The sequence below is a fragment of the Neopsephotus bourkii genome, unplaced genomic scaffold (assembly GCF_033783945.1).
Source record: "Neopsephotus bourkii isolate Nb327-2 ecotype Australia unplaced genomic scaffold, CSIRO-AGI_Nbou_v1 NB_1250, whole genome shotgun sequence".
Taxonomy (NCBI): Eukaryota; Metazoa; Chordata; class Aves; order Psittaciformes; family Psittacidae; genus Neopsephotus; species Neopsephotus bourkii.
The window spans coordinates 2,948,142-2,960,237 of NW_026901735.1; the positions used below are offsets into that span (position 1 = coordinate 2,948,142).

Genomic DNA, 12,096 nt, shown 5'->3' on the forward strand with positions numbered 1-12,096 from the left:
TGCCATTCGGAGCAGCCAGGGATGTACCACTGCCCAGTCAGCAGCACACCAGCCCTCTAATTGGATCTGCACAGCCATGGCAGAGGTAAAAGACTCAGTAAAGCTCTGCAAGGGCACATTGTGACCCCCCCTGAAATCAGGGATAGGTTCTGGTAATCCCCAGCCAGTACAAGAGCTTCTTGGGATGTGGTGCAGGGGCAGAATTTCACTTTTGATGTCTCACTGCAGCCTTGAAATAGCAATGTTATATATACCCCACAGACAAAACTGTGTTGGGCTAACTGGACAGCCAAGTGTGCAAGGCCAGGATGGATGGGGCTTGGAGCGACCTGGGCTAGTGGAAGATGTCCCTGCCCATGGCAGTGGGCTGGAACTAGATGATTTCAAGGCTCTTTCCAACCCAAACCATTCTGTGATCCTATGATAACGTACCCTGGAGATTCAGGATTTGAATTCTGGTTCTTCACTAACAGTTTTCTTGTACAATAGGACATCTTGTTCTCACACAATGCAGAGCACATCTTGGATAAAGGCATGAGTCAGGCTTAAAAACCAGGCTCAACCTCCACACTAGAAATTCAGATACTGGAAATTACCTTTTCTGGGATACGAAGGAAGACAGAAATCTAAATCCTCTATATCACAGCTCCTACTCCTTCCCCCCCAGCACAAGGGCATGAGGTACAGCTTGACATCATTGAGCTACAATGCTCTAAGTAGGTCTCAGAGATGAGAACACACCTGTTGCTGTTTTTTGTTAGTAAGTGAAGGCTGAACAATGACGTCAAGAAGTCACAGTGCACTGGGAAACGTGCCTATGTGGCAAGATTAATTAGAACAAGTAATGAAGATGAATACTCATTTCCTGCCTGGTAAAGAGCCCTAACTCTGGAAAGGTGAAAAGGGAGCTTTGCATATTGACACATACACAAAGCCCAGGCAGGGAAGGCACAGCCTCTGCAGACACAGCCCTCCTTTTGGGGAGTCTGACGTGCTCCAGAGCTAGGGCAGATTCTTAGTACCAAAACTGCTGCCTGTGGAGGGGATGCAGAAACAAAAACATCAGGAGAATGGAAAGCCAGGCTGCAGACGAGAGTATACACACCCCTGGCAGAGGCTGCCGGTGGATTTCACAACCCTCCCAATCCAGCAGAATATTTGGAGGAGACTGGTGATGTAAACAGTATCTGTGCAGCTAGAAATGCTCAAAAATAACAGCCAGAGACACACAGAGTGAACCTAAACCTCATGATTTGTAACGTGAGGTTGTTTGTGTCTTCCCACTACTGGGATATATAAGAAAAGGTGTCATTAAAGTAAACACAATTCTCTAACAAAGGATCCTACAGAGCATCTTCTGTCCTTATGCATGAACCCCAAATCCATGTTGTACAATGAAGTACATTGTTATCACTGTATATAAAGGCCAAGGGCTTTATTATTTCTGCTCTGTGTGATGCCAGCTACAAGTGTTCAGAGCTACTGTAAAATACCAAGGGTAGGCATAAAAGCAAAGGAGAGGGAAGCAGGATCAAGTCCATATTTTTAATGGTACAAAGCCTTAAAGCAAATATGGCAAGTACTGACATTTGTTACCAGCCATTTGGATTTGAAGAATGTTCTTCCAACTTCCTAAGTAAGAAGGGAAAAAAAAGAAAGGAACCAAAACACATTTATCACGTAACACTGATTACTGGTGCAGTGCATGTGCTCTCACAGGAAGATCACATGGATGGAAACTGCATTAAAGATCATTATTTCAGTCCACTATCTCTTAAAGGTTAAAACACAAACCTGGAAGCAGAGTGGGGAGGAGAAAGAGCCAGGATATGAAGCATTAAACAGAAGTATCTGAACTGGCAGAGCTTCAGCAGAGGTGGCAGTGACACGCACACCAAGAGATCAGGTATCCTCCCAACGCTCAGGAAAGCTCATGTCCTAGAAGCCAATTTCTGAACTGTGCTAATAATAGGTCAGTCAGCAACGCAGATGCTGCATCATCAGCCAGATCTATGTACAAGCTGGAGGCATGAACACAAGAGACTTGTTTGATTAAGGAGGATAAGAGACTGAAGCTGGTAATGCACCACTGACCACAAGCCCCTCTCAGCTAGAAGACATGAACATCTCCAACACCGAAGCACAGGTGCTGCAGTAGGCTGGAACCAGGCTGTACCAGGTGTTTGACAGGCAGTAATAGGCTGTCCCTGCTGCAGCCCTACTCACAGAGGGCTTCTCAATCAAAGTCAGGCTAGAAGGGGAAAATGGCACAGGGAGGTAGCAGCCCGTTGCTGAGGTACAGCAAATGATGACCAAGAGGCAAGTACCCAGGTCTCCCAATTCCAGCTGTTTCCACTGCTGTTAGTGAAGGCCAAGTACCTACTACTGCATTAAACGACAGTACGAGCTGATGAGCAACCTGCAAGAAAGTCATTTGAAGGCTTCACACACACCCAGTAAAGAAGTCACTTTAGTGACAAGGGGTGACTTGGCTACAAGTTTTCTTCACCAAGGCATTTAAGCTGAAAATTGCAACAACAAAACCATTTCCAGCAGCCAGAGCATAAAATTCCCTTGTACAAAACATCAAGTTTCCATGGTTTTGTAACATATGCCATTAATAGCTACCTACAGCCAAAGCTTACCAAGCCTCAGCCCAGCTAAACAAAAGACAACCTAAAACCTCATCTTTATAGGAAAGTCACAACCCATGTCCAATTAGACAGCAAGGATAATATTCCTGCACACCACAAACTATGCTAGGCCTGTTCTCAGTACCTGAGAATTCAACTGCCTAAATCTGGCTGAATCAGAATCATCCTCTTGTTTGAAGTTGTTTGGCTTCCTCATTGCAGAAACTGGACCTGCATTGTGGATTGAACTCAAACCTCATTTTCTGTTCCTGCCTCCCTCACAACAATAGGGGAGATATTTAGTAGTGGGAAATGCTTATTAGAGATCTTCTGTGTTTGATGTAGTACCACTTCCCTAATGGGCCTTGAACAATTTCCATGTTTTGAAAGCAGAGAAATTTCCTTTTAAAAATGAAATCAGCAGTCTGATGGGAAGCTGACCTCCACGAAATATTTCCTCCCATTTTTACTATCTCTGGCAATCCCCTACTACTTTCCCTGTCTTCTTGCATTCTGTTCACATCCCAATGTTTAAGTGGTTGTGAAAAAACATGAGATGCAACTTTCAGGTGACCATTAACTGTTGTCAGGCTGACTCCCCTACCACACTGACTGTTGAGCTAGAAAACTAGGCTCAAAGAGGGGAGATTGAGATGAGACATTAGGAAGAAGCTCTTCCCTGTGAAGGTGCGGAGGTGCTGGCATGGGGTGCCCAGTGAAGCTGTGGCTGCCCCATCCCTGGCAGTGTCCAAGGCCAGGTTGGACACAGGGGCTTGGAGCAAGCTGCTCTAGTGGAAGGTGTCCCTGCCCATGGCACAAGGTTGGAACTGGAGGAAGTTTAAGGTCCCTTCCAACCTAAACCAGTCTGATTCTGATTTCTCACTTCAAAACACAGCAAACTCTATGGTAAAAGCCAGCAAGGAAATGTTGGTTTTCAATGAAAAAGTCACTGGCCCACACTTTCCAGCATGAACCCATCACCTTCACAGCACCTTCTCCGCTTTCAAGAGCCTGAAACTCCTCACCCCATAAATATCCAAATGAAATATAACAAGGGGCCCTACCCTCAGAAATTGGAGGCAATTACCTGCAGCTTTGCACTCAGTTCACACATGCAGTAAATGGATAAAGGAATAGCGCCACATAAAGTAGCAAGTCTTGAGCAACACCATTCCTAGAATGAACTGAGCTTCCACATCAGTAGAAAAGGATTATAATCTGATACCAAAAGGGTCCTTCTGACAAGAAACTCTCCTAGCTTTAGTATTATTTCTGTTCATGACTGTTTGACATTCGAGAATGTGCACATGTGTAAAGTACACGTAAGTTCTTTACAGAAGTCCCTGAAGAAGCACCACAAGCACTAGAGCACTGAGGACACAAGTCATCTAAAACAGTATTTGCTACTAATGAACGAAAGAGCCCCCCACTACATAAAGACCTAAATATAAAAGTCTTGTTCAGTGCCTGGTAGAACACCAGTGTGGTGTATGGACCTAAGTCATTCTGACTCCTGTGCTTTGCAGCTAAAGCAAAGGCAAATCCATTAGGATGGCAAACCCCATGAGATAGAAGCCCATATATCAAATATTCATTATCAAATAGAATTAACAATGAGTGACACTGATTGTTGAAATGCTGGAGATGCTAAGAGAATGAGGAAAAGTGGATTCATCATTGCGTATGTTAAAATAATCCCTTATGTGGAGAGACAGGCACCATCTTCTCTCATTCAGTTAATGATATTTATGATAGCAGTTTTTCAAAGGGTCTAGTTATTTACCTGGGTAGGTTTTTTTCCTTTTACATGCCAAAAAACAAGTGTAAATACATGTTTAATGATGCATTTCTTGGATGCTTTCAGCAGTGAGATACATCACTGAGTAACCCTGCTCTTGAATGAATTAAGCCAAATAGATGGGGTTTGGAGCAAGTGTTCTCAAACTCAGTGCTATTAAACGTCCCATTCTCTTCATTAAATGATTAGGTGTATTTTCAATACTGATGTGTTAACTTTGGACTTTACTTTGTGCTTGTCAAATGTACTGCAAAACCTACACAGATGTAATGAAAAGATCTTTGACCCACAGGGCAGTACAAATATTGACCCAATATTTTTAAAGCCCTGATTCAAAACAGACACAAAAGAACTCTCTGAAATAACACAGCCAAAATCCCCAGCAGCTGGAAAAATGCCGCATCATCTTTCATTTGGATGAGGGCAATGGGATTGCCACAGAACTTACAAACATGCTGAAGCTAAACCTAATCCTACAGAAATATCTACAGCCCTCAGGCTCCACTTCATGCAGTCACTCTGTGGTCTGTGTTGGGTTTTCAGGCCCAGAGAAACTCATGATCACCTCAAGACACAAGAGGGGAAAAGACCTTCCAGGTCAGACAAATCCACTCCTCTGTTATCATAAGGAACTACCTTAGGCAGTCTTCTCAAATACAAAAGCTCATCTCAAGGTACAGTATTACTGCTACTGGCTCTTGTAGCAAGCTCAAGTTCTGTGACTGGGCTACAGCATATTTGTACCAGTTCTGTCAGTGATGTTCACACATAAAAACAGGCCTAGCCCCATAAGAGGATAAACTACCCCCATTACCAAAAAAAGATCTTCAGATCCAGTCTCTCTGCCTTTAGATATCCTCAGCCTGTCAGCCTGAGGAAGCCAGAGCTGGGGGGAAATAGCTGTCCATAGGTACTTCAGTGCTCCTGTGGTCTCATCACCCTACCTTCTCTCAAATACACTTAACAGCTTGAGGTATGATTTGTGCAAGCTGGCCTCTGAAGCAGGGACTGCTTCTGGCTAGACTATGCATTTGGGCTGTGCTACTGCTCTAATTGCAAATGGCACAGGATGGAAGCTTCAGCCACACACCCCATCCTATGGAGTAAGTATCACCTCAGCACTTGCAGTAGCTTCTCAACAAAAACTTCCTTTGGATCATCATCTGTTTGCAACCACATTTCTGCACGAGTCATTAGAAATCCCAGTTGACTCCTTAGCACAGAACACTTACGGTTAGTTTCAACACACTGACTGTTAGGTGAACTCTTTTCATGGTGTTGGGAATGAAACTGGGTCTGCATCCCATGTTTTCAGCATGCTGCCATGTCAAGCTTTAAAGAGGAATATATCAGTAGGTGCTACTGAGATGCAAAGGCCAGCATACTGTACCACCCTCAAGCGTCTAAAAACCTAAATGGCTCCACCATCAAAACAATTAGTTGCTTTCCTTCTTTTACTGTCTCTTCGTCAGTGTCAGAACAGCACTGAGTCAACGGCTGTCTTCTAACATCCATTTCATTGTGTAACATGACTTCCAGCTAAAGGATGCAAGAATAATAATGTGCAAACTGTCTGACAACACACATTTCCTCTCCTACTCTGCCTATGCATCCGTTAATGTATTTATTCATAGACAGAACTCACAGTGTGTCCCTGCCTTGGCTTTGCTAGCTAGGTTAAATACACCAAATGTTTCCAGCCTCTTCTCATCTCCCAAGAAATGCTTTTGATTATCTCTTCTTTTTGCCCGAGTTGACTTTCTCTTCACCTGGTCGTATTTTGATTTCTCTTTCTCCAGTGCTCATGACCAGAATGAGAACAAGGGGAAGAAATGACACTGCATTTGAAAAGAAGTAGTGGCAAGGAATTGAGATCTGTTGTAGTCAGGTCATAAAACAGTGACAGTGAATATTGTCTGGTTTTGCTATAGTTGAAAAACATTACAGAAACAGTAAGATACGTAACATACACCAGCTTGTCACATTAATTATTTTTTTCCTTTTTAGTACCCACATTGAGAATCATTCAAGTAATATGATGGAATCGGCCACACTCTGCGTACAGATGAAGCAAATATTCCAGAACCTTCAGCAACAAAAGGATTTCATCCTGAAAAACACAATGAAAATCAGATGCTGTCCCGCCATCTGTTTAAAACAAGTTTTTCGTACCCTTTTGGTTATCAGAAAAGAGCAAAATGCTTTATTTTGAAGGATTATCTTTACTGGCAACAGCAAAATATACTCAAATAAGCAAAGTACACAGTAAGCATGTTGAAACGTGGGATACATTATTCTTAGCACATTGTAAGACTGGAGTTTAAATGAACTTGCTCAGCAGATCTTCACTGCAGCTATGACCGTACTAGGCTGTGAACACAACCAAAGAGAAAGATCTGGTCAGAAGAACCTGTGTGCATTCTCATCCTAGGCTGCTGCTTGCTTGCTGATAATGTCATTCAAATAGGAGTCTGATCAACCACTCTGTAATACAGCTCTTGTTGATGCCCAAAGCAGCTGTGCTGGACCTGGGGACATGGCAGGACACATCTGAGCCAGCCGAAACATAAGCAATGGGTCAAATGACACATGGTCATGAAGAAATGAGCACAGCATAGGGGTACTTATTTTGTATTGGAGGAGTCTAGAGCAGTTAGTCTGCCTTTCCTGCAAGTAGTCAGATGGCAACCCTGCTGCAAAGGAGGCTTCCAGGGGTTCTTCCCCTCTTCAGCTTGCCTCCTTTCCAAGTTCTGTTCCTGCTCTTAGAAGCAAGTGATGAGAAGATGGCTCCACTAAGCCTGGCTGCCACTGGGTGGTGAGGCACTGGCACAGGATGCACAGAGAAGCTGTGGCTGTCCCATCCCTGGAAATGTTCAAGGCCAGGTTGGACACAGGGGCTTGGAGCGACCTGCTCTAGTGGAAGGTGTCCCTGCCTGTGGCAGAAGGTTGAGACTGGATGAGCTCTGAGATCCCTGTCAACCCAAACCATTCTATGATACTATGATCATTACAGTCTTTCATGTGTGGTGTAAGTGGCATGGATCTTCATGGGCCTGAAACTACAAACATAAGATGATTTAATAGGAGCATACAGCTCCTGCAAGCAACCTAAGAAAGCTGGTATTAACTTATTTAACAGGAAGCTACAGGGGACAGCAAGTCAGGAGCCCACACTGGTCACATATGTAAAACATCTTGGTAAAAATAACTTGACTGGCAGCCTCATTGACCCATCAACTCCAGCATTTGATCTGTTCAGCTCCAGCATCATCCAGGCCCACCAACTGGGATGCAAACCCTGCAAGGATTGTTTGTTCCTGGAGAACTACAAGATGGGGTAAGTGATACTGATGGAGGGCTGCACTGAACATGCTGCTTTACCACGAACTTGGAGCTCAGACTACACAAAGAGCAACCCAAATGACTGGCCAGATAACACTGCTAGAAGGCAGACATTATATATTACTTCCTTTTCTCTGCAAGAGAGAAGAAACAGAAGAGAACAAAAGAACATTGCAAGAAGCAGCTCAACCTGCCAACAAGTTAAAGAAAGCTGCAGAGCCACAACCACCGTTCCCTAAGATAATTAAAATATAGCACAGGGAAAGGGTGTGTGTGTGTGTGTGTGTTTTATTTTCCCCTCAGTGATTCATGTAATTTTTATATAACTTCACTGCTAAAGCACCAGCAACCAACAGAGCCAGATTCCTAATGTAAAAGCCATACCATTACCCAGGCAGTAGTATACTGCTTTGCACAGTGTCTAGCAAACAGGACAGTCCAATGGCTGGAAAGATGGAAAAATGCTACTCCTGCCTCATCCTCACACCTGCTACAAGTCAGCTCCCAGGAAACATGACTGACCAGGATGCTTCTCAGTTCATCAGTGTGCTTAGCAAGTTCTGCCTTTCCAGATGCTGAAAATAACAGGCCCTGGTTATGACAAAAGCAATTGCTTAAAAGCAGTAACTAGGAGAAAAAAAGAGAAAGTGAACACATAGAGGTTGCATCATCCTGAATTATTTCTTCAAGCAGTTCTACTGTCATTACAGAAGCACTTTACACAAACAGAAGGAAATGAAGAGAATTTCACACATAACCTCCTTTTATAAATATATTTGTTGTTTCACAATAAACATGAACCCAACCATTGTCTGCGAAAGCAGAAAGTGGCATTTTCTTCCCAGTCCTTGCAGTATCAGCACCCTAACAGAAATCTATTTACTTTCTTTAAATAGACACTGCTCAGATGGGGGTTAGAAACAAGCTTCACCTGCTTGTCATGAATTATTAACCAGAAAAAAAACCTTTTTGTTGCCCTTTCCAGAGGCTTGATTTGCAAGTTGAAAAATCAAGCTGACACTTATGTCTCTTGTACAAAGATCCAACCTTTTAAAAAATGCTCTGAGCATCAGAAATCCATTTTTTTCCTGAATATGAGAACAATTCTATAAATAGCTACCCTTCACAGAACTGCTTCAAGACATTGTTTTTACAGACAACAGAAGGAAACTGAAGGAGGTCTTAGTGCCAAACATATTACAAGTGAAACAAACTCTCCAACTGTGGGTTTCCATTTATTATTACAAGGTTTGCTGGTATTTTTCGGCTTATACAATTAGTTTATGGAAGGGAAGGAACAAAGAGGATGACTGCACCGTGTTCTGGCATTGCTACTCCAGTCACAGCCTTCCAGATTCCTCACTGAGCTTCCCATTTAACAGCTTTGGACTGCCAATGGATGGACCCACTATCACGCACCGCAACCTTGCACAAGCACAAGCAAAGACAAGATTATTTTTGTAACTCCATGATAGGATTTCCAGATACACTGACTCAAAACTGTGCTCCATCTCCTCGAAAAAGCAAACATAGGAAAATAAGTATGAGCTAATGTAAAACAAATTGCCTGTTCAGCCTGCACATTTAAGGGTTGCTAACTCCTCAAGCCATTTTTGCACTGATATCTAGACATAAAATCAACTCCTGCAAAACAGCTACACAACTCATAAACCAGATTTCCCACAGCCAGCATGCTAAAAGTACCTATTCAGTCATTTCAGCATCTACTCCATCACAAGGCCAAACTCAAGTGCCACCAAGTTCTAACACTGTTTTCAACAGGGAACCAGTACAAGCACTTCTGAAATACTTGAAAATCCATCTGCAAAAAACCAGGAGAAATTCATTCAGTTCCTAGTTTTGATACAGTGATCAGCTCTAACAGTTGCAAATAGATTATTTTATATTACATGTCTGATATGGTCTATGCAACAAACTGCACCCAGTTGCTCAGGGTACTGATACTCTTTCACCCCAGTGCAGCTTCACAGTCACAACATGGAGTGGAGACCATGACAGTGCTGATTTCAGGGGGTGACACAGATATGAAACTGGAGTAACACAGCGATGAATCAGGCCATGAGCTTTCCTAAAAGCTCCCCAGTCATAACAGTGATCTAACCATACTGGAATGTTTTTAGAAGGGAGTAAGTGTCCAGTAAGGATTAGTAAAAACCCAGTGACATGTCCCACCAGGCATGGCCAGGGAGCATGCAGCAGCTCAGGAAGGGGAATTCAAAGGGAGCTCTGACCTCTGGCATTCTGGGTCTGCCATGACCTCAGCCAAAATCCTCAGTACACAAAGGCAACACAGAGAAACCACAAGCCAACTACGAACCACAACAGCATCCCAAATGGATCACTGCCTGCAAACTAGGACAATTATAAAGTCACTGGCCATTGGATGAGTAACATGGCTGGAAATTACCAAGTCTTCCATCCATCTCTCCATGTTTTGCGTGCCATGGATGAGCCATAGGCCTGTTGCATTTGATCCCCAGAAGAGCAGACGAATGTATACTGATGTAATGCTTGTCTGCTGTGCCAGGACTGGCATGCCAAGCCTCCTGGTTCCTGCCCATCACACCACAGAAAACAAAGAACCATTTTGGAGCAGAAAGCTTTTCTCTTACCTTATTTTGATCTGTCCAGTAAAAGAAAAATCCCTGCGGATCTGTTCTGAGGATAATTGGAGTCACAACAGTGGAGTCCTGGAAGAAAAGGACAAACAAAACATCCATATCAGCACAGAGAACACATAATTATGCATTAGCTGCTTTGCCACCCATATTAACGAACTGCAACATCCAGAAATTACCCTGAAGGTATCACTATCAAGATGTCACTAAAAGAATTTAATATCACCTGCCTAATCTCCATTTTTCTGACATGAAGTATTTCCATTACTGAGAAGACAGCACTAAATAACTGCAGACTTGTCAACAAATGGAGTTACTCCAGAAAAGCTGGAAGAAGATGAAGTAAAACAGACATAACACTAAAACAGACATAACACATGGTGAAACTACAGCCCACATAGTAAAGTACTATACTTATCAGAAGTGCATTTGATCCCCACCTTGATTCAAATTAACCTTCAGATATAGGCAAGAGCTAAATGCCTCTAAGCTTTACTTTAACCTACAAAGACTGAATTTTACTAGAAAACCTGGAAGAGCACCCACTGCATTAAGACTTTAGTCTTTTAGTAATGGGAGTATATATATGCCATCCCATTTCCAAATCAGTTGAAAGCCTGTCTACTCTGCTTTATGCATCTATAGCTCAGGTCATTTAAAACCAGGCTCATTTGTAAGTACTGTAAGTAAGGCAGCCTGGTTACCTACATATTCATGTCTTCTGACTGACAGCAGGTACCTGACTAGGGAGATACAAGCTCTACCCAAAGCCTTTTCTGTAGAGGGTATACATTACATGTTTCACCCTTTGGGATCCCCTAGTGCCTAACAGTAACTGACATCAGTGCAGCCCAGTCCTAATAAGATTTATCCTCTCTCTACTATTTTTCATGACATCTGTAAAACCACAATTGTCTTGAGAGCTCTACCTGTTGGCCAAACTCAATTTAAAAGTTACGGAGGGAGCACACAAAGAAGACAGGGAGGCAGAAACATTGCCTAAGCCTTATCTCCACAGGCTAAACACAAAATTCCCCTTCAAAAGTGATGTCTAATTATATAATCCTGTTGAAGTTTTAGAGGTATTTCAGAGATAAAGCATTCACCTATTTCCAAGAAAGCAATATGTGAGGTCAGTCTATACTACTTCAAGGAAAAAAGGAGCTCAACAGGTTCAAATCTAAAGCAAACATACTTAAGTGTGGGGGCTTTTAAAGTGCAAATAAAGTTGATGGAAGTGACATTATCATGACTAAATAAAAACTAGCTTATGCAAGTGCAATTTCTGAGGCAAGAAGGAAACACTTGTCTATATAATACCACCAGTACAGTCCTTTATATAAATAGGCATTCATAAAACAGCGAAGTTGAATCACAGTTTAGAATCACAGAATCCTAGAATGGTTTGGGTTGGAAAGGACCTTAAAGCTCATCCAGCTCCATCCCCTGCCACGGGCAGGGACACCTTCCACTGGAGCAGCTCGCTCCAAGCCCCTGTGTCCAACCTGGCCTTGAACACTGCCAGGGATGGGGCAGCCACAGCTTCTCTGGGCACCCTGTGCCAGCGCCTCAGCACCCTCACAGGGAAGAGCTGCTGCCTCAGAGCTCATCTCAGTCTCCACTCTGTCAGATTAAAGCCATTCCCCTTGTCCCATGCCTACAGGCCCTTGTCGCAAGCCCCTCT

The 12,096-nt window shown here is 43.1% G+C and overlaps 1 protein-coding gene and 1 long non-coding RNA gene across 4 annotated transcripts in view; one reads left to right on the plus strand and one right to left on the minus strand.

Moving 5' to 3' along the window:
• The window catches only part of PLCB1 (phospholipase C beta 1), a 400,808-nt gene that overhangs the window by 379,623 nt on the left and 9,089 nt on the right, over positions 1-12,096 (minus strand). For all 3 annotated transcript variants that reach the window (XM_061364798.1, XM_061364800.1, XM_061364799.1), the window contains exon 2: positions 10,407-10,484. In XM_061364798.1, the coding sequence (XP_061220782.1) occupies positions 10,407-10,484 (78 nt within the window). The remainder of the gene's footprint in view (positions 1-10,406; positions 10,485-12,096) is intronic.
• LOC133218421 (uncharacterized) overlaps positions 1-12,096 on the plus strand; it is a 404,246-nt gene that overhangs the window by 142,447 nt on the left and 249,703 nt on the right. The gene's annotated exons all lie outside the window — the stretch shown is intronic.